This window comes from Pseudoliparis swirei, chromosome 16, assembly GCF_029220125.1.
Source record: "Pseudoliparis swirei isolate HS2019 ecotype Mariana Trench chromosome 16, NWPU_hadal_v1, whole genome shotgun sequence".
Lineage (NCBI taxonomy): Eukaryota > Metazoa > Chordata > Actinopteri > Perciformes > Liparidae > Pseudoliparis > Pseudoliparis swirei.
Genome location: NC_079403.1, coordinates 18,528,704 through 18,552,036, shown reverse-complemented (window position 1 = coordinate 18,552,036; position 23,333 = coordinate 18,528,704). Strand labels below are relative to the sequence as shown.

At 45.3% G+C, this 23,333-nt stretch overlaps 1 protein-coding gene across 1 annotated transcript; it reads left to right on the top strand.

Moving 5' to 3' along the window:
• The first annotated feature begins 420 nt into the window (after positions 1-420).
• Positions 421-23,021, top strand: mkxa (mohawk homeobox a). The gene is made up of 6 exons (XM_056434094.1): positions 421-655; positions 2,962-3,121; positions 5,748-5,901; positions 8,666-9,064; positions 20,565-20,598; positions 20,701-23,021. The coding sequence occupies exons 1-6, from the start codon at positions 480-482 to the stop codon at positions 20,909-20,911; spliced, it is 1,134 nt and encodes a 377-aa protein (XP_056290069.1). The 5' UTR covers positions 421-479; the 3' UTR covers positions 20,912-23,021.
• The last annotated feature ends 312 nt before the right edge of the window (positions 23,022-23,333 follow it).

Genomic DNA, 23,333 nt, shown 5'->3' with positions numbered 1-23,333 from the left:
TCGACGTGTATTCACCAATAAGTTATAATGGACCGTGCTGTCTGCGCTCATGCTCTTTTCACATTGCATTTGTTTGTTTGTTGGCTCCCTTACAAACCGTATTAGGTTGCACGTAAATCCCTCGATATGAATTTGAGTTGCAGATGCGAATGTTTACAAAGAGCGACCGTATAATGACGCATCACAACAGCGCAGTTACGCACGGGCCACCTCAGCTCCAGACAGTCTGCAGGCTGCTTCAGTCAGCGCGTTTGCGGGCGGCACACAGAACCTCACACACCAGAGTGGAGGAGTCGAATTATGTTTGATATATATATATATATCATTTATTTACATTAAGACTCTTTTTGTAAAATATTCATACTTGTTCCACAGGAGAGACACCGGGACGCTGTGACAGATCCGAGGAGAAACCTTTTTTATATTTTTGTTCCACCTTTTTCATTTTTTAATCGGGGGAGGGGGATATCTGGCCAAAGATGAACACCATCGTGTTTAACAAACTGAGCAGCCAGGTCCTGTTTGAGGAGAAGGCGAAAGAGGTGGAGATGAGCAGCAGAAATTATCTAGAAGTCATCGACGGGCAACATCCAGACCTCCTCTCCAGCAACCAGAGCATCAGAGACAACCAGGCCATCAGACACAGGAGGAACGGGTATGTGGAGCGTTCCGTTAAACGCATGTATGGCTTTTATTAACACGTGGCTTAACTGAAGTTCGGGGTTGCCGTTGAGGAACACCTCTGTTTCACGGTTACTTAACTCATCACAAGTTATCACACCGAGAGAGTTGGAACGCAATTAGGGGTTGTGTTAGCAGAGCTCTGGGGTTATCAGCTTTCCACCTTGTAAAATGAAGACGGGATAAGAAATATCAAGCTCAGATAGGACTTGTAGGGTGAAGTTACAATTCCTTTGGTCATATGCACGAGCCTCCATAATACATAATTCTATGTCGGATGGATACAATAGTTTCTGCAGATGTGCGTGAATTGCGCATTTATGCACGCAAATCTGGAATTTACGCGCGGATATAACACCCACGAGGAAGATATTATTATAGGTTTAAACTTTGACTATTCATGGTTCACATGTCAAGACTGAAACACATATTTTGTTATCCATACTGTTTTTGCATGTGGCTTTATTGCGGCAGTGTCTGATGGATCTTAAAATTAATATTCACAGTTTCTAAATATGGTCCTCATTAGGTGTTGATGTTCACAGCTAATCTTTAAAATTAATAAGTAGGTCAGTCGTGTTCGGTAGCAAGTCATCTGTTTCCAATAAATAAATGTGCCCTTCAACTCTCTGTGTGGCCTAGTCAATCACATAAGGGCCGATTGTGTTTTAAAATATACATTTTATTGTTCTCTTTGTGTGACTGGGAGCAGGTGTTCAGAGAACACAGTGCCATTTTATTATTTATTTATTTGATACCAAAGAGAGAGCGAGAGAGATATAGCTGTGACCTTCAGAAGCCTCCAAAAGGAGTGACCCTTCAACAATAAAGAATATTATGAGTCAGTGGACTCATGTGACTGTGCGGTGACGCCTCAAGGGAGACATCAGTGCTAATGAAGAACATTAAAAGATTAAAGCGAAGTGTGTGTGTGCGTGTGTTTAAACCAACGTTCAGAACACGGAGTAAAATGTCCTTTGGGATGTTCATACCAATCTAGATTACAAGCAAAATATTTGTAGAACATGAACCTCAGGCAGACTTGAGGTTAGACTGAAATATGTTACATCTGCAGTCAGTGGAGCTTTTTGCAGAGATAAAGGGAGAAGCGGAGCACGGCACCATACTGACATCTACAGGTTCATAAAACCTGGAGCTAAGGTGAGACCCAGTCCTTCACAGACTGGGGTGGGGAAACCATCAGGCTGCTGCAGACAGACTTGAATTAAAAAATGTTAATAATCCATTAGGAACTCACATATTATCTGTTTTCCCAAGTTAGGCATTTATAATAAGCTTAAGATATTTTCTGTTGGTTTTATCTTGTATAATAATCACTGCAGTAGTCCTGCAAGAGCTGTGAGTGGCGATGAGCTTTTATTTTTGGACTTCAGAATATCTATATTTCCAATCTCCCCTTTTTCTTGCTGTGATGTTTCTCTTCTTCTTCATATCATCCCCATGACATGTGTCAGAGAGACCTTTTCTGTAAAGGAAAACCACAAATAATTTCAGTTTTCCATCCGTCCCATGTGTGATGGCTTGTCGGTGACCCGGCTCCATTGTTCCTGATCCGCTTCTCCCGGGTGTGAAGTGGTAATCTGGCAAAAATGTGCGCCTGAGCAAAGTGTTTTTTGTTTATTCCATTGCAACGTGCCGGTGGTTTGTGGGACACACAATGAAAAATAAACAGCGAGTGGCCATGTATTTCTCTCTCTTTTAATCCAGCCTTTCTCAGTTTAATTGCAGTGTTTTGGGTGAGAAGATTGCACACTCCATTGACTTTACGTGTCATGACTAACCATTGAGACAACATGCCGGTCCACTCAGGCCTCCACTTGCAGCTGCACAACATTGTCTGCTTCGCTTACATAAACAACATAATCCTGTTTCTCTTCCACGGCTTTAAAAACAGATTTTTTACTTCAATTTGTGAAAATGAGGAATTGAAATCTAGACGGTTGACCAAAATGTTATCCTAAGATAATGAATAACATGATGTTTCTGATAAATGCAGGATTGGTACATTTCAAACTACTAAGAATGACTAAATCCTGCATTTGTCGGCAGATTATATACTATTTCATCTGTAATTTGTGACAAATGAAAAAAATGTGCTGGACAGAAAAGAACAAACAGTGCTGGGTGAGATGAAAACAAAATCATCCCAAGTGTCCCATAATTCATGCACACATGGGCTATGCAGGTTTAATGTATACATAGAGCAGCTTTACTCCACTGTGGGACCTAGCTGACATTATTCTACCCGTTCCTCCACAGGGGTCGACCCAGCGGCGGTAAAGTGCGACACAAGCGCCAGGCCCTGCAGGACATGGCGCGGCCGCTGAAGCAGTGGCTCTACAAGCACCGAGACAACCCCTACCCCACCAAGACCGAGAAGATCCTGCTGGCCCTCGGCTCGCAAATGACCCTGGTCCAGGTCAGTCCACCTTCTGGTCTTTGTCCCTTGCTGGTCCGGTGATGAGCAAAGAGAAGAGGCTCAGTTCACTGTATGATCAGTGAGAGGAAAAGTGACATTTTATTTGTGTAAAAAGTGGATTTTGACTTACATTCGCAATTAGGCGGCTGTGAGTAGAACGTCTTTTTACATCTTGAGCTGTTTATGTTTCAGCTCGCGAGCACTGATGGTCAATGTTATTTCTTCTTACTTTTAAATTGGCAATTCCATTCGTTCTTTTATTATTTCACTCAAACGTGAAGAAATGACAAGTAAATGAAACTTGGCGTTGCAGTCGCTCTCAACCTCTTTGACTTATGAGCCCTGTGATTTTATTTTCCTATGTTGTACATTTTAGGGGCACGAACAGGCGAAGCTATTTAGAATTTCACAAGAAAATCTGGAAAAATAAACTTCATTTTATATAGCCGACATGTATTATTATTTTTTTACTCCTTTAATTTGTCTCTTAAACCCTCATATCTATTCTCAGGCCTCCTGTTGGCCCCGACCTGCAGGCTGAACCACTAGTGTAGGTGTACATATAGTTATGATTATGAATACAGGTTGTATATATGCTATTGCACCTTCCACTGATAATACAAGAGTACAGTGGACAACACGACTTCAGGCATTGATAAAGCTGACCACGGAGAAGGAAACCCGGCGGTGGATATACGTGTGTTTTGCGTCTGGCGCTCCGTGCTGTGTATGTACAGTATCATCTGGCTGACGAGGTCACTGATACGGCTCTCAGAAACTCTGCGGCGGCTTTTTTGGGCCGCCGGCCACGATGCCTAATCTGGTTCTCATTTTGGGAGCCTGATGGAGCTGTTTGTTTTGGTGAGGGCGAGCAGAGTGCAGAGGAATGCTTTGTATTGGACACCGGGATGCTGTGTTTCGAACGCACACACACTCGCACAAGCTCACACACACGCTGACACAAGCTGACACCCAAATACCAGCAGCAGTGTCAAAGGTCAGGGGATGAGGGTGATGACAGGCAGGTAAATAATTCCCACCACATTTTCCAGCATGAGGGAGGTTCTTCTTATTCTCTCTCTATTTGGGAGTTTCTTTTTACGTTGTGTTTATTCTTCCTTCGATTTATCCTTCGGTTTATTCTGTCTTGATTCGACGACTTATTGCAAAGATGATTGACAGATAATTGCCTGTCCTGGTCGATTGTTGTGCAAGTTATTTGTCAAAAGAAAAAAGCTAAGAATATTAGAATATGTAAATGTAACATAAAAAATAGTTAATCTTTTGCTTTCATCGCCTTGAGTCCTGCGAACATGTGCTGGGTATAAAATGTTCGAACATGGTGGAAGTTTGTCCACCATGTTCGAACATTTTATAGTCTCTTAATGGATTACTATAAAAATAAATCAAGAAACAATTCAATATGAAAATAATTATTAATCGCAGCCCAATGTGGCATTCTTTTCTTTGCCCACGAACTACACACTTCTTCCAGTGTTTAGTCCAAAGCAACCACCACCGCCAGTAATGTAGAACGCATCACTACCTGCTTGTTTTCCCTAGAAATACCCACCTGGCACCAGGTGTTCGAAGCGACTAAATCTGCCATGTTTGAGCAAAACAGCCCATTTCCCCCTCCCCATCCCAACGTCGTAAATTATCTCTTGAAAGTTTGTGCTCATGCGCCGGTGCCATCTCTCCATCACCGTCGAGATCCCTTGGCGTGGATTGCTCGCCGTCTCCCTCTCCGGTACACACACACAGTGCAGACAGGAAAGAGCTGGTTTGGCTGCCACGTCCTCCACACTTTTTTTGAAAATGTCCCATGGTGTCATCTGAGCAGGCGTGCCATCCTTTCTCTTTCCTCTCACCCCATTGAAATCCATCTTTCCTCCAGTTCCTTATTAGCCAGGTCACCCTCTGGCCGAGCCATATGTACTCTATGCCGCCTTCCCCCTGGAGTGCCACAGCGCTGGGCTCGAGACAAAAGGGATGTGGGATGGTCCTAGTTAACGAGAAACACGATACTTGAAGAGGGGATTAGAAAAATAAGTACTCTAGCATAAGGCCCCTGTCCCAGCCCCTCCATAAACTGCTTGAAGTCTATTGAGCATGAAAAGTTATTCTAGTATAACATCTAATAGTTTCCATGCCCAGTGAAAGGAAGAGCGGCGGCTCAAGTGTCTCTTTTATTGCATCTTGAAGACGAAAACGTATTATCAGTGGGAGGCTGTGCGAGTCCAGAATAAGCACAGTGGGGGAACTAATGTTCCAACGACGTACATGTCGGTCGGAACATTAGTTAATGAAACGTTGCGTTTTCTGGCTGCTCGCAGAGTGTTAAATGTTTCTACATGGCGTTGACACAGAAAAGATGCATGCTGGGGTGTCTCTCTGGAGCGTCTGGGATGTTTCTTAAAGCTGTTCCAGGGAGCCGCTCTGCAACCCGACTCTGCTTCTGTCTTTTGCCTCAACCTCTCTTTCGGTTTCCCCCGAGGGAGACTGATGGCAGGCAGAGAGCGAGACGTTTTCTTCGGACGTGGAGGTGCGTGGAGTCCAAACAATAACACCTGCTTCTATTGGCTTCTATTTCCCCCTCTTTTCTCTCTCTCTCTCTCTCTCTTAGGTCTCCAACTGGTTCGCCAATGCCAGGAGGCGACTGAAGAACACGGTGAGGCAGCCCGACCTGAGCTGGGCGCTCAGGATCAAGCTCTACAACAAGTATGTCCAGGGAAACGCAGAGAGGCTCAGCGTCAGCAGCGAGGACAGCTGCTCAGACGGTACGTCCCGACTGCACCTCCAAGTTAAAAGAGGAGAATTCCCAAACTACCAGAGTGGTCCACTGTGTAACAGGTGTCATCTGACGAAAAGCATTTGTTTTAGAGATAAAGGAGTCAGGGAGGGTGATGAATAAAACATGCTTTTGATAGTGTTTTTTGGGCTCGACCCACGCTAGAGACTAAAACAAAAAATGAGGCTAGTTTAGACCCTTCTGCACAGATTTTGCGCAGACTTTAAAGAAGTCCTGTATCTTTTGATTTAACATACGTGCTTATTGTTTTACGAGCATGGTGGGAAACCGCTCCATGTGCTGGACGTAGCTGCTCCGTCTCAATCTGATTCAGGATCACTTCGGTTATAAATCGGTCTGGCGTGAACCCGATGCTCTTTGTACAGAGTGACCGGGATAATCTCGTTACGTCATCCACCCTGTGCACCCTGGACACTCACATCTAGCATTACGGCGTGACATGCAGCCAAAGGCGCGGGCCGCCTCCCTCTGTGTGCGCCTTGAAAGCGGGCCGATGCCACGCGGGATGCCATGTTCTGGATGCGGATAAAAATGGCGAGCGTGTGACCCAGCCGGGGAAATGGCGAGACCGGCGACACGCTGTCATTAAGCCAACCTCTGTCTCCCGGCCTGCAATTGGAAATGAGTAGCACTCTGTCAGCCGTGTATTTACAGCAGCTGCCTTTTTTTCGACTCACTGACGGCACTGCAAACACGGTCAGGGAACGAAAAAACAACAACAAATAAAAACATACATTCTCACGCAGTGAGAGAATGAACAGAAAGGAAGAGCGCTGTGTTGTCAGCGATCTCTTAATTACATTTTCTTGGCGGGCGAGCATGCGTGCGGCTGAGAGAGGAATGTGTGCATGGTGTTTGCATTGTGTCCGCCACAGGCCACCGTAAGAGGTTCTGTATATCTGCCTGACTCTTCTCCCTTTCACGTTATGGTTGTGAAGCTGTCCGTAGCCTGCTCCCACTTCTGACCCGAGCACTAAGCAGCCCTCTATTATGTATTCAAGCCTATGCTTTTGTTCCAGAAAGCTATTTATGGGGCCCAGACCCGACCCCACTGACTCGGCATGCATTTATTCCTCATAACCATCCAGAATTGGTCCAGCTTGTTTTGGAGTTACAATTGCAGGCCCAAGTGACAAAATGATGTTTTGTTCCCCACGCCATCGTGTAGGAAATGAAAAGGAAGTTTACTTCCAAAAAAAGGTGGCGGGTCTCGAGGTAAAAGGGACACTAGTACGGGATCATAACAATTGGGTTTATTAGCGCTCGTGTGTTTTCGCAAGAGACGCTGAAGCAATCGCTGAGCGTTGCCTCAGGCTGGGGAAGGAGAGCGAGTCGATGCCTCCATGTGTTTCTGATATGTGGGAGCACTAATTTTTATTTGGACCAGACTGAATCAAAAGTCCAACCTGCCCAAATTACAAAATTACAGTCTTGGCAGGGACAGTATCTGAAGTGAACTTCTGACTGATTCCCCGCCTGCCAGAGGATATCTGGTTTTTCAGTACGGAGTTTTATTCCCCCCCCGACCCCTGTTTCTTTCATCAGGTAAAGACCTTTGCTTTAATTCAATCTCTCCGGCTGCCGAGCGCCCTGGAAATTATTTATTCCTGCCGGGGAATAGAGGGGCAATGTGGTCTTGATGCACAGGAAATAAGCTACCATCCGTTATGGTTTGGTAATGCGTCTTAAGTCTCGGCTGGGCTTTCTGCTCTTGAGGCGATGCCAGCAGGAGGGCAGCAGGAGCGCCAGGTTGAAATCCCCTGCCCTGGTCTTTAGATTCAAGATTAGCTGAGAAATAACCAGACTATGAGTCAGGGGGAGGAACATGCAGAAGGTAGTTGAATTTTAACTGGAGAAGCATTTGCTGAGGAATATGCGTGTGATTGCCATCTGCACATGATGATGATTTGGAGGCTTTTTTGGATGAAAAACTGATGAACCTGTATCTACTGTGTGTAATCAAAGACATTTTAAATGATATATTGAGTGTATGTCTAGGTGCTTGTTGTAAACACAAGGGGGCTCAATGGGCCTCCATTGGCCTGCATGCAATACATAAAGAACACACTGCACAGTCGTCATGCAGTTAATCCTGAAAAAAATGTTGTACTGCATAGCGGTGCTGAGAAACAAATATATTGGATATTTATAGACACTGAGGTAGAAATTGCATCCACTCGTCTACAAAGAATTGTACACGATTTTACGAAAAGATAGAAATCAAGTGTGTTTTAACCCTCCTGTTACCTTTTGGGTCAATTTGACCCCATTCAATGTTTAATGTCGGTGTTCCTTGGGGTCAATTTGACCCAAGGCTGTTTTTCACTGTGTCAAACATATACGAAATATCAACTTTTTTATATATTTAAAGGGCTATTTAGGTAGTCAACAAACAAACATAAAGTACCTCACACTTAAACTTGGGAAACAATATTAATTCTAATAATTTTCTGGAGGTTTTGATTGCTGGGGTCAATTTGACCCCAAGGGTAAAATATGTTATTAAATGTAAAGGTAACAGGAGGGTTAAGATGTTCCAGGAATAGCTTATTTATAAAAAGACAGGAAACTACATACAATTATGTACACATTGGTATAAAAATGGTATATTTGCATTTTCCAGGTGAGCAAAAAAGAACTTATACAAATACCAGGAGAGATGTTATTTGATTCATGTATTTCTGCATTGCATCTAAATATTTTTTCTAATTTCCCCCCCTTTGATGGTGTAGATGGGGACAACCCTCAGAGGACACAGAGTGACCCCGAGGTGCTCAACAAGCCCATGTACCAGAGCGTGATCAAGAAGGAGGGCTCCTCCATGGTGGGCATGGGCATGGGAATGGGAATGGGCATGGGTATGGGTATGGGTATGGGCATGGGCATGGGCATGGGAGCGGGGCTGCGCTCGGCCGCCTCCCTGGCTGAAGACTACGTGTCTCCGCCAAAGTACAAGAGCAGCCTGCTGCACCGCTACCTGAACGACTCGCTACGCAACGTCATGGTGGCCAACGCCGTCATGGACGCCCGCAAGAGGAACCACTCCGGCTCCTTCAGCTCCAACGAGTACGATGACGAGCTGCTCTCGCCGTCCTCCTCCGAGGCGGAGGCGAACTTTGTTTATCGGACTGGTAAGGAGCCACATTTCCTACATTCTTTCCCTTCAAGTGTCTCCCTCACACGCAATAACAGACACACACACACACACACACACACACACACACACAGGCACACGCACGCACACAACATCCTTCACTTTTGCTCTTTTTTCGTCCCCTGTCCATTTGCACATTTTGTTTTAATTCCTGCAGCTGGTCCTTCATTTCCAACTGTCAGCCTCTCTCTATATTACGCTGTTGTGTTCCAGCTCCCTACATTTTGTTATGGTGTTGCCAAATGTGACTCTCATGACTCCTGAAATGGAGATGCAGTGAGGAAAGAGAAGAAATTGAACCCCGTTCTATTAGATTTGAAACACTAACACACATTCACATACCTGCAGCATAGGAGCTCATGCGAGATCACTTCAACACTCTCACACGGGAACACTGGCGTTCTCTCACCCTCTCCCGCCGAGCGGAGAAGGAACTCCCCCCAGACGGCTCCTCTGACCAGGCTTCAAGCGGGCCAGACACAACAAGGCCATGTGGAACACGCTCACTTTCAGACTACTGTTTGGCATGCTTTTGATCCTGCACTGAGGTCCCGCAGAGAGAGCACGGGGCGAGGCGAACGAGCCGTGTGTTTGTGTATCGGCCGGCTGTGCGTGTGTGATCCATTGGCAGAAAAAAGAAAAAAGTTTCTTGTATTTTTTTAGACGAAGCAACCTTTAAAAGAGAGCGCTAACAAAAATAAAACCAGAGGCCATTTACGAATTATTACTTTTTTTATTTAGGGCATCTTTGTTGTACTGCAGTGCACTCAACCTTGTGAACTTTTCAAAAAAATCATTGACAACCAACTAAAGGTTCAAACTAAACAACAATTACACAACTTGAAAAAGATGGAGAGGAAATGAGTCGACGTGGAAATCTGTAGAAGCAACTTATAATTTATCATTAATTTAATGTAAACATGTTTTATTTATTTTACAGCAATTTATCTGAAATTGTCAGACACAAGAAACATCATTAGTTATATTAGTGGACTTTCCAGCATGCATCGGCTTTGCAACTCGCCCAAGTGAACTGTGAACAATCAAGGTCAGATCTGTCCATGTTCTTCTTCAGCTGAGGACACTTTGTTCAGGCGCACTTCACAACCAAAAGTAATGTTTTCACTTTCTGATGGGTGTGAGCAGCACTGAGAGGAGGAGGAGGAGGAGGAGGCGGCTTGTTTTTGAAGTTGTAGGTGATGTGTGGGCCTTGTGTGGAAAAGAGCACATTTTATTCTGTTCTTTTCAAAGCTCCTCTTCTGGACAAATGTGTTTTATATTATCTGAGCGAGTGTGTGAGTGTGTGAGATAATGTGTGAGTGTGTGAGCAGCTGAGCCGGTTACAATCCTCCCGATCAGAACTTGAAACTCTCTGACCTAAACCAACGTCAGGCCTTTTCACATCGGAGCACCTGCTGGGACACACAGATGGAGAAAGGAAGTAAGAGATGGATAGACCAAGTGAGACTTGTAACTCCCTCTCTACCCGATTTTCATAAGCGAAATCTCCAAAAAGGGATTAATTCACCTGGCTGGCCTGCTGTTTTTAATAGAGAGAAACTATTTTATCTCTATGGTCAAAATCATTTCTTGGCGCTGACGTCTCCCTCTTGGATTCCCCGGGCTCTGGCACTTTTACAGTAGTTACATCCACATGGAAAGTTCTCCGAGGCGGTGTTGACTCATGGGATCGGAACACCTGTTGGGGCCCACCGGTCCGATGGCCCGCTTGCACAAATATAACAAAGAACATTTAAACTCCACATCAGATCTTGCCGACGCAGACGGAGCAAATGAAAGAGTGAGGCAGAGAGGAATCATTTTAAGCTCGGGTTTGCATCATTTCCTCTGTAGTTTTGTTTTTCTTCCTTTTTTCCTTCTCCTGTGGCTACACATTCCAGATACCTTTGAAGTGAACGCATTCCTCTTTTTACAAATAGTTTAAATGTGTTTATAGATACAAGAGAAAAACGTTTCTCCGGGGTGCAAATTTCACATAAATCTATACTGTGAAAAAAATCCCCTCACTTTTGACATTGATAAAAAAAATGTCAGTCAGTACGGAGGAAAATTAATTCGGAAGAGCACATTACGGCGTCTCCTGGAACATTCTTTTGATGAATCCCGGCCTGTAAAGCGGTTTGGATTGGTCAACGAGAAAGTGGCGTGCTTGGCAACCATCATCCCATTGGCTAAAAGTTCATTAATGGGCCATTTGGCTGTTATGGCCCACAGCCTGAGCCCACAGTGTTATCTGTGACTACAGAGGGCAGTCAGACGTGGCAAGAGATGGAGAGTGTAGATTTACCCCAATGGAAAACTACACACACAGTCACACACACACTCACACATACTCACACACACACAGACACACACAGACATACACAGACACACACACACACACACCTCCAGTCCAAAGCCTGTGGGGAATTTCATTGAACACAAGAAGCAGTAGAATTCCATCACACATGCCAGGGGTTTCATGCCAAATTACCCTTTAATAGGATATTAAATGGCTGGAATCTGGCTCAGTGTTTTCCTTCTCGCTCCGTCCCAGATTTCGGCCCCTCGTCCGATATCAAATCGATCATTACGCGCCGAGTACCCCCCCCCCCCCCCACTAACGTGTCTGCGGACGGAGCCTGGCGGATCTCGGCCAGCAATTGTACATTGGACACTGGTACATTTTCTGAGCTTCTCTCCTCTATGGACTGTGGTTACAGCTGAGTCCGGTTCTTCTGCTGATGTGGAAAAGCATTGATAGCTCAAAGCAAGTCGGGGGCCCACCGGCGAGTTTAAAACTTTAAGGTCCATCAACCAGCATGCAAGTCCTAGATTCCTGGTGATGCAGGGCGGCAAAGTCCCCTCTACGGCATTGAAATGCCACATTTAGAAACCACTCACCGCTCAACACATAGTTTTCTTCGTGATACGTTTGAGGAAAACTGCAGGGCCTTTTCAGTTAGCCCCAGACAGTTATTGATTCCTTGAGAGTTTAGTGGCACTCGAGGAGCTCTGGACTCGTCCAGGTGACTGGAAGAAAAAGTTATCCTAATGTGGAAAAAAAGAAAGAAGAATATTTGGGTTTCTTTCTCGAGGTAGAAAAGTCGAAGGGTGTGATGGTTGTTCGAGATAACAGATTTATATCGCGACTGTTATCATATTTTTGACTAACAAGATCTACTTAACTGGATTTCCTTTACCATTAATGTCTCGCTCATCTCCAACTGGGATAATTTACCCAGTCACGCGCGTTGAAAGGACGGTGGCTGTTTTTGTCTGATTTAAGACGCTCGCTGACTGATGAGCGAACGGCTGATTTACTGTCGGCCACAGAGCAAAGACGATGCTTGGCACCCGGCGATAATGAGCCACTCCCCCCTCAGTGACGGATAACGACTCCTCGTCTTAGGAATCCAGAGATGTGGATAGACTGGCCACATTTAGCTCTTTCCACAGCTTCATAGGAAAGGAGAAAGGGAAGACAGAGAGAGAGAGAGAGAGGGGGGGGGGGGGGGTATTGTGGGGTTGAGGGATGTTGTTCCAAGACTGCAGCTTTTGCCAAGACTCACTGAATTCAGGTTGGGCTTGAGGAATCAGTGTGGAAGGGATGAGAGGAGGGAGTGGGAGGCACTTGTTCCATCCAGATCTAGAGTTGAGTTTCTCCAGCAGAAGAAAGACAGCATGGTGGCAGTGACTAAGAGACTGTGGTTGGAAGAAGTGAGCGTGTGTGTGTGTTTGTGTGTTGTTGTGCTTCTTCTCACAAAGATAGGGGGAGGACTTGGATTTGTGGATTTGGTTAGAATAACAATTAATCCATTGCAGGGATGAAGTTCTTGTGCCTAGTGTACATATTTTTTTCATATTTTTCAATTCAATTCAGTTTATTTTGTATAGCCCAATATCAAAAATTACAAATTTGCCTCAGAGGGCTTTACAATCTGTACACATACGATATCCCTATCACAGGATCTCATATTTTTGCTCTTAGTAACAGAGGTGTCTGGCCGCGTAAATTGTTTTCATTAGAGCAGTGCGCATCGGAAACATCTGTCAGCGCAACGGAGACGACAGGAATTTTATTGTGCTCCTCGAAGTATTTGAACTTTAACTTGACCCTGTTATGCTGCATTGTGCTCACTGCCAACTTCTTACAAACTAAATTCTAATGGCTTATTCTCGATTGTCTTAAAAAATACATAATCAAGTTAGTGGTTGTATAATACGTTGCAGATTTTTTAGGATAAATATTGAACTTGAAATAAACCGTGAGTGAAAAATGACAATGCCAAGTGGTGACATGTCCATCCTCCGTTTATTGTTCAATGTAAATTGTTGCCGTGTTTTATGTAGCTTCCTCAGTTGCCTTGAGTATTGCATCAGATAACTCTTGCAGACAAGAGCCATCCCAGCAGATTTGTGCTGCTCATTTCCTCTTTTTTTTTACACATTTTAATATATAATCTGAAAATGCGGCGCTTGCAAATGTTGTAAAAGTTTTTAAAAATGGAAATGAATTTATCAAACTTGGCCTGTCTGCACCTCCTACCTTTGTGAACAGCTGCTGTAGACGGTGAGGTCTGTGTCGATTATCCAGAGTAAGAGGGACATTCTGTTTTCAAATCTTTCATTATAATATTTCAATGCTGTGAGCCTTACAGTTGGAGGGGGGGGGGGTTGTCAGAGCTAAGTATTTAAACTATCTGAATGGCTTCATATTGCTCAGAGGTATGTGTGTATGTGTGAGTATGTGTTGTTTGGGTGATTTCTGCATTATTGCAGATAAGCATGGGATATGAACTGGTTAGGAAGAAGGGTACAAAAAGATAAACCTCCGTGACAAGTGTAACGTAAGTGTGCATGCGTGTGTTGGTGTGCGTGTACTCAAGGCTCAGTTCCCTCGGGACAGAGCGTTAGCAGGACCTTTTAAAACTAATTTGCAATTACCAAAAAAGAGGAAAAAGGATCAAATTCACCCCCATACTTGTGCAGACCGGCGCTGGTGCATGCGCATGTGTCCAAAATTGGAGCCTCGTGTCACGAAATGTACTCAATGCAGAGTCCCGCTCTGATGTGCACGAGAGGCTGGGAAATGCCCTGCGGGGTGTGGCTGGTCCCACGGTGGGAACGACTGGGAGTTGGCAGAGGTGAGGTATAATTCTGGCATTGAACTGTGGTGCAGCGCTAAGCGGATGGAAAGGTGGATAAAGACACTGAGAGAGAGATAAAGAGAGAGAAAAAAAAGAAAAAAGGTCGGTGAAGATGAAGATTGGCTTCCGACCACTAAACAGAGGCTGGGACAACGGAGGGTACATCACCAAGCTGAGACAGTGTTCACTCTGGCCGTCCTCCCTGCGAAGAAGTGTTAACAGACAAGCATCAGAGCAGACGCTGTTTATACGCAACTCCCCAACATAGAACTGGAACAGAATAACGAGCCCTCTGGACCAGATCGCTTTTAAATCATTAGCACGCCAAAGCTTTGAGGGAGACACACGCAGACACTCACACACTCACACACTCACATACACACTCACACACTCACATCGGGTCATCGGATTCAGAAAACACAGCTGCCTGCCCAGGGAAACCGAGCCGCTGTGCCCCGGCCTGTATAAAACACAAAAAGTTTCCACTTTAAAAAGCCCAGCCGTGTCTAGAACAATAGGCTGCCATTGTTTTCCCACGGGACAGAGGAGAGCCGAGGGAGGTTTAATGAGAGAGCAGAGGTGTGACATAGTGAGGACATGGGACACACACACGCACACACAGAAATCCCCCATGAGTGTGAGAGGGCAATTCAATCCCACCACTGTGAAGCATTGCAACATAATGATGCACTGAGCGCAGAGCAAACATATCATTTGGCCTCGAGCTCCCGGAAAGAAAAAAAAGAGGGATATTTTTGGGAACACTTAAAAATCGGAATAATGTTTACTCGTGGTTTCTCCTTTTTTGTTTTTTTCCTCCCCCTTCTAATGTGTGTCTTTTTGTTCACCGCAAACAACAAACGTCCTTCCCAGACGATGTTACTGGGGACACCCGTGATTGAGCGGCCCTCAACATGGGGGGAGGAGCCGGCCCACGTTTTGTCTCTTTAGTACCTACTGTGGCGAAAGCATGTCGACGGGTGGGCTCATCTGCTCAGCCCCCCGCCCTGTGTGAGCCCCTCTGATCCTCAGATGCCATCGCTGTCTCCTGCTCCATCTCTTGTGATTTCTCTTTTTCATGGGAGCATCTGTTGTCGGGCCGAATCCCTCACGAGGAGCCGGTAACTTCCTTTTAAAAAAATGTGTCCATGACACCCTTGCACACACACACACACACACACACACTCACTCACCATGACAACGTATTTACTTCTTTGTCGAGACGCTCTTCTTATTTTGGCTGATTTAACGGGGGCCCTGATTACACTCTGTTTACAGGCACTCGTAAACACAACGACATCCTGGCAGCGACTAAACATCTGAAACACTGTCATTACTCCTCCATCGAGCAAGAAGACACAAAGTGTAATCCTCACTGCTGGATCTTGGTTATCTGCCCCCGACCACACGCACGCAAACACACACACACACACACACACACACACACACACACACACACACACACACACACACACACACACACACACACACACACACACACACACGCACTGCTGGGCAAACGGGGGGGAAAAGGAAAAAATGCAGCGGATGGGAGAGCCATTTTTTGGGCAGCAGCTCAGTATCTGTCTGGCTCTGTCACCGCGTATGTTCTGTTTAATGGTGTAGGAGTTAATTATTGAATATTTTTTAAATGATGCAAGTATTGTCGGGATGAAAGCAGAAGGCATTAAATTCCCGCCACGTATGATGATGTCTTTGGCGCACTGAGTGGAATTGACAGTTTAATTCTTTGGAGCCTCAGGCTTGCCACCCGTACAGAGAGAGAACGAGAGAGAGAGAGAGAGAGAGTGGGGTAATATAAAAGTTGGGGTTGGCAGAGCACGAGACGGTGCCAAGCCATCTCTAACTTCATTTGCAGACCCTCCGCCACATTCCAGAAAAAGCAGAGATCATTAAAGAACTATATTTAAAAATGATAAATCTCTTGATGCCCCTAAATCCGTAAGCGATCGCTCCATGTCGCACCTCATGCACAAACTCACAAGATACCAACCATCAGGGAATGGTCGCCCCGAAGCGTTCCTCATTTCCTCTCGTGGCTGGAATCACAACACTGGTCCCGTGAGTGTGACTTCTTCCATCCTTTTTCCAATGAGCCTTGTGACGGAGGCGTCGCTGGAGGTAAATGTGTTTTGCTGAAGGATGGAACAGCTGCATATGCTGACCCCCCCCCCCCCACCCCACCTCCAAAAAAAGAAAAGAGTCCTGACTCATCCTAAGACCTTGATTGGCCGCCCTGGGAACTCAAAGCAGCCGCGCGACGCCCCGGTGTGTCCGCTCTCGTGCTGACCTGAGCAGATTGTCGAGTCTGCAACGCCACTCTGGTTCTCATCAGGTGCTTCAGAGGAAAAGGGCTTAACTCATTTCCTTACTTGGACGATTGGGTTTGTATGTGTATGTGTTTGTATGTGTGTGTTTGTGTGTAGATGTTGCCAACTCCTCTCTTTTTTCAGCGGTGGAATCTTTCTCTCATTATGGTCAGAGTAAATGCCATTTCACCTCCTGCACAGCAAAGTACAACATTTCATTCCACTTACTAATCTAGTCTACTTTTATAGAAGGGTTTATAAGCTAAATCAAATTTTTGCAGTAATTGCTGTTACATATTTTGTTGCTGATTCTTTATAAATCATCTATTCATGATCCTCCTCCTGCAGGACTTCTGCTACATCCTTTGAGCTCATTTAAAAACTGCAGTCATGGTGGATTTTATCAATGACATTGTAGTATATTGTAGTACTGACCAATTTTTCTTCTGATGACTCATTAGAAAGTGTGGAACTCCTTATGCTTCTTGAATGACTATATTTAATGTGCTTATATTATGAATGGATTACAACTGATCTATAAGGCACAAAAGAAGGAGTTATAAACCATTACAAACCTTTTATAATAAGTACTTTATGAGAGAGGGTTTCTAACTTTTCTCTTTGCACATTCTCCTTTAGAAATAGAGAAAATAATCCCTCTATTTCCAGGGGGATAAATGTGCTTATTTGCTATCTCACTGACAGAAAGGTGAGAAGATGGATGCCAGTCTCAGATCACATCGGTACATCAGTCTCCTCATTTAGCCCTCAGGAAGAAAGCAAACAAACACGTCCTTTTTGTGGTCATGGGAACACTGTAAAGCCACTGAAGGCTTATTTTTGGCAACATGGAATTTTTGGTGACCTGAGACTGGACGCTTATTCTCAGTCCCTTTGGAGTCGACCACCAACTAAATGACTGAGACGTAAATGTCACATAAAATGTGTGTGTGTGTGTTTATTTGTCTGCCTAATTCAGCCCAGCCCTTGGTTTGTGCAGCAGGGCCTGCCTTGTTTATTGTTGTGTGTTGCTAACAACAGCACCAGATGTTAATGGTAACAGTCGACCAATCTCCTCGGGCTGCTATCCAGAGAACAGGTGTAACCTCATTCACTGTCTAATTTGTCAGAACCCCGCTCGGTTTCTCTTATTTTCACCAAGCTGTTAAAACTATTTAGTTTTGACTTTGTTCCTCTTATTGCTCTCCGTCCATTACCCCGCGGTGATGTTAATAATTGAGCTAGTAGTTTTTTACTTCCAGCGAGGCGCCAGGAACCCTCAAACGTCTTAGCTTTCCCCCGTGGCGGCCCGTGAAACCCCCCCGCTGACAATGGAGCCCAAAGGCAACAGCGAAGTGGGCCGCGAGCTCAGTAGCAAAGCAATAAAGCAAAAAAACAAGGAAAAAAGAAAGATAAAATAATAAAGGTTCCTTCGTGAGTTACTGCCGATTTACTGAGTCCTTGGCACGGCTCTTATTTTAAAAATCTGAGTTTTGAATGTTTTAGGCACAGGGCTTTTGAAATTAGAGTTTTTGTGTGCAGTGGTGCATCTCTGGATCCTGGGGTCCTGGGTTCCCAAGGCCTGCTCCAATGGGGGCTGGGGGAGGGGGGGGGGGGGGTCAGGGTGGCCTTAGAAATCACAGTTTTATAATCTGGACATGCCTCACTCTGGAAACACTTAGAGCTGAGGACGGAAAGACGCAAATCCACAGTGACTTGCAAACACAGCAAAAGTACACTTTCTCCTGCCTGTTGTCCGTCTGTGACATCGCTGCCATCGACCCGCTCGCTACATTCACTGACCGATCCATCCACGAGCATCGCAGCAGTAAACACCGAGCTAATATATATATGGGGGAGGACAAACAACACGTGAAAACAATGCAACTGGCCGGAGTGCATAACTCCGCACCAATGGGCTCCAGAGCCCTGGCAGCCGTCGAGAGACTAGAATGCAGAGGGGCCTTTCACAGTCTGCAAATGTTCATGGTTGGTTCAAAGCTTGACAAATGGCTACAAAGTAAGAAAGCACAGGCGATAAAGTCGAGATGGATAGCATCAAGGGCTTTGAAAAGCAGCAATGAAAATGTGGAAGCAGCGCCTATTCCTGCCATAGCCAAGAGTCAGCCCTTATTAAAACACGGAGGGGAAACATGGCATTTGTTTTGGCCGGGACGCGTGAGCATGGTCCGTCTCCGAGAATCTGGATCAGGGGGCTATCACGGTGGATCGCTGCAGCCAGGGGGGAGCGAGTGGAGGACAGACGACGAGGCACCCGAGGAATATGAATAAAGGAAGAGGGACTCCCTGATAAAGCAAGATAACGGCCGAGGCAAAGAAAGGTCAGCGGGGAGTCCTGGCCAGACAACAATTTTAGGGTTTTGTCGGAATGCCTTTGACACGCTGAAAAGCAAAAAAATCTCATTGCGTCGTTTGTACTTTCTGGGTTATTGTGTCCTCATCTCGCTCTCACACGTGCACACACTCACATTCCTCTCCCCGTCTGTTTAAGGATCATCAACAGCAGAAAATTGTGGAGAGCGAAGCCTGTCTCTCTCTGTGGAATACACCTATTACAGAGAAAACTGGAAAACTACAGGAAATTTCATAATCAGGCCCATATTAGCTCGGGGCCTCGCAAACCCGGTACTGTCAGTGCGGGTCACGCTTCACGGGGAACGTTTCTGGAAAACAAGGGAGGAACAGGGCGAGGCGTTGGAAGTAATTATGGCCGCTCGAACACTGAGATCCAGGTCTTTGGAAAGTCCATGAAGGGCTTTGGCGAAGTCAGAGGTGACAAAGCAGAATGTCTACCATCTCATGTATGTCTGGGAATTTTGGCTGAACCCAAAATACTGTATTATTGTGCAACAATCATGGGAAACAACATTCCAGTGGAAATGAAGGGGTGCAGATTTTCATTCGCTGGAGGGAACAATTTGGGGGAACTGTTGTGTTGTGGTGACGTGGCGCTGGTTAAAACGGCAACTCAGCTTATGGGGCGTGGCTGTTATGATGGGCCTGGTTACACCCAACGTCTTGGAGGGTAAAGGAGGTACGATTGTAGACGACCTCTGTGTGACCTTTGGACTGAGTGGAAAGCAAGACGATCTGCCCTCTTTTGAATGCTCTCAAGGTGACCAGTCAGCTGTACCTGGTCAGGATTGGACTTCTCGCAAGCTCACAGGGCCTGAGCTATTTGTTTGGTTTGCTTAAAGAGAGCGCCTGCAGGCTCCACGGCGAGGAAATCCAGATGCTCTTTTAATGCCTCATGAAAACGCCAAGCCCTTGTCAGCTCACTGCCGGGCAAAACGTACTACGAGCCGGACCCCGGTGACAGAAGACAGGTTTCGGCGCAAACACGCGCGCAACATTAAGTCGGCCGTTCTCCCCGCCGCATAAACACACGGGTTGCCCTGAAGAGAAGTTTTGGTTTCATTGCTTAATGACTCCGCTATTCCCCCACTAATGTTTCACATGTGAGATAGAGATTGCTGCCATTTGAGGAGAGAGTAGAAGAAGAAAGAGAAAATGAAAGAGAGCAGACATCCATCTTCCTCTCACTGACTCACTTACTGTCTTTTCATTTGCACTCACATCTCTCATGGTCAGTCATTTTCAATCTGATTTCATCAGACAACTCAATTACATTGGCCGTGGCCCATTTGTTTTCGGACAAAATATTAGGGAATGGAGTTTATGAGTCATGAGAAACATCTTTCAACTCGATCCTATTAGTCACCTTGGTTCTTGACGGCTTCTCGCAAAACGTCCTATATGTGCAGCATCTGAGTTAGGAGAGAAAACAGAGCAACACATGTTTGCACTGGACAGGGTGTACACTGACAGTACAGACCTCACACACACATGCACATGCACACACAGACACACACAAATGCTCATACACACACCTCCTAAATCTGTATGTTGAGCTAAAGTTCAATTAATCATTGTGTGCTCTGCAAAAATAACCTTTTTTTCTCTTTTTGGACTTCAGAAACCACAGACCACGGATCAAGTAAATGTGACAAGTAAGTGGACATTCTGTTATCTTGCAGCCCAGATCAAATCCTCAATTTTCTCTCATTATAAGCTGACCTTGACCTCTAACTCACTATTTCTCTGACCATCAGTGGCAGCAGCGGCGGCGTCGGAGCTGCGCAAAAGGAGAGAGCGAAGGGCAAAGATGAGACGTACTGGAGGGAGATCAACGCCGCCATGGCCTTGACCAACTTGGCGCAGGGAAAGGACAGCGCCTCCGGGACCACCAGCTGCATCATCCAGAAGTCCTCCCATATAGCAGAGATCAAGACTGTTAAAGTGCCGCTGATGCATAATTATTAGCTTCGATGTCATCCTCCCATCTCTCTATGCAAACCAGCAAACATTCCTGCTTCAGACAGCTCAACGGGGTCCACATAGACTCACACAGAAGTGAAAAGAGAACTCTTGTGTAGGGAAGAGGGGGAGAGGAAGTGTGGATCACAAAGAGAAACCATTATTTTTGGTTGTTATTGGTGTCTAAAAAAGTGCTAAGGAGGCCTTGACCATCATTTTCTTTGACACATTATTTTTCTGCAGTATTTCCTACAATAAGAGACTTTTTGTAATGTTAACTTATTTTTTACGAGTCTGATTACTTTTCTTATTTTTTATTTCTCATTTTTGTTAACGCTACGAAACTGTGTGTTTTGCCAAAAGTGCCTTTGTTGTTTGGAAGAATAACTTGCCGACTGCGGTCAATGCAAAGTACAGATCCCGAGGTGCCTCTTTGGAATATCTAATTAAGTTTAGCGCCACAGTCGTGATTTAGGACTCGTTTTTCTCAATGGAAACTCCCCATTCACAGCAGCCGAGTGCCTTAAGGCCTGTATGAGCTCACCATCTGAGGCACTGAACTCAAATAGACACACACACACACACACGCACACATGTGTGCACACACCCGGCAGTGAATCCCTGAAGGAATTGTGCTTATTTTGACTGGAGTCTTCATTTTGACTGTACCGAACACTGTTTTGTCTCCGTCGGCCTCTCGTTGCTGGAAAGGCCAACAATAACTGTCTGTTATGTAGATACGTTGCCCCAGCTCGAGCAGCAGCATATCGATAAGCCGACTCGACGCGCTCCACCTTGTCCACATGTCGGCCTTGGAGTTCGCCACCCGACGAAGGATTCCGTTCTTATCTGGGCTGTTTTTTTACCCCGGTCATTGAAACGGGCCCGAGCGCTCAGCTGGGCCCTGAATGACGTCCCGCTCACCCACGCAGTGGCAAGATGTACGCAGCACGCTCTACGGTTCAGCACAGTATCAGTTCTGACAGACCGTGACCTAAAAGGGATGTTTTTGCTTTGTATTATCAGTGTTTTATGTGGACATTGTTGTCTTTCCACGTGTTTGTTGCTCAGAACAAGATAGTCCGGAGTGAATGAAAAGGAAAAGGATAGAGAAAAAGAAAGAACAAAAAAAACAGCCACCACCAGCCTTTTGATCCTCAGCCCTCTCAGCTGTTTAGCATTACATCCAAATTGCTGTTTACAAGAAGCCAGAGGACGGACTTAAAAAGTTTGACTTTCTCCCCCTCGCTTTTTTTTTTTTGTCTTCAAAAATACATTTCAGTATTATCTTTTTGTCGGCAAAGCAAGTGTTCAAAAGTATTTGTTATTGTCAGTCTGTGTGGTCGTTTTGTTTTTGATCAAAACGTCCTACTTGGTTTCCCTTAACCACATTAAGAGCTTCTTTTGTCATTCAATGGAAAGAATCTTCTTACGTACGGTGCATATGTTGTAAACGTTTGAGACAAATGATGGTGCCAAGTTCACAAGGGGGGGGGGGGTATATTGGACTTATGGGAGAAACTGAAGTTGGCGCTCATTGCTGACTTTTTAATTTCATGTATATCTTTAAGGTACTGTTTATGTGTGTCAAAATGTACACTCTTTCATAAATTGAGCAATTTTGTTTGTATTTTTTTGACAACCCATACTGTGCTTATTATGGTCAAGGACATCGACGAGTGAAGCTGCACAAAGTGACTTTTTGACATTTCTTTGTTGTTTTTATGTCTTGAATGTGCAACCTATTTCAAAAGAAAAGAAGAAGGAAAAAAAGAAGCTGCACTTCCAGTTCTTGGTTTTCGATCAGAAAACACACAGCCTCCATTGAGAGAGTTTTTTTTACATAGAGGTGACGAGAAGTGAAAGAAATGAAGGACAGCCCTGTATTATTCCCCTTGGCGTGCCTATGGAGGGATAATGAAATCAATCGCACTAGCCAATCCCCAGGCACTATTTGCTCATGCAATGTGTTTTTTCTACACCTGATCCAGGCAGGGTAGCTGCGGGGTAGTGCCGGGCCCGCTCCTTGTGTTTCCAATCGCACCTCTGGACCTCTGGACCACTCGCGACCCTCACACCTCACACGATACCCGCTCGCTTGGAAGACGAGAGGGAGAGTGGGAGCAAGCGGGGGGGGGGGGGGGGGGGTGTTTGGAGGCTTCAGAGACAACAGAGCATTCTTTGTTGTTCCGTACCTGCATGCGCTCACACTCCTCCACAACCACACCAGCTCTAACAAAAGGGGTTCTCTGGTACCGTTCATGCCTTTCTCCAGCTCCTGCTTTCACGACCACGCTGACAAATGGGAAAGCATCGGTATGTATTAAATAGCCTATAAATTATTATTGCAGACTTTGTAAAAAAGAAGCGGTGACCATTAGTTTGTTTTTTTATTGTTAAGTTATATGAATTTCTCTTCTTTTTGTTT

Bases quoted from the DNA above. Each gene is read 5' to 3' on its own strand.
- mkxa (XM_056434094.1), top strand. From the start codon at position 480: ATGAACACCATCGTGTTTAACAAACTGAGCAGCCAGGTCCTGTTTGAG. The intron at 656-2,961 runs GTATGTGGAGCG...GTTCCTCCACAG, and splicing joins ATCAGACACAGGAGGAACGG to GGGTCGACCCAGCGGCGGTA. The intron at 9,065-20,564 runs GTAAGGAGCCAC...TTTGGACTTCAG, and splicing joins GAACTTTGTTTATCGGACTG to AAACCACAGACCACGGATCA.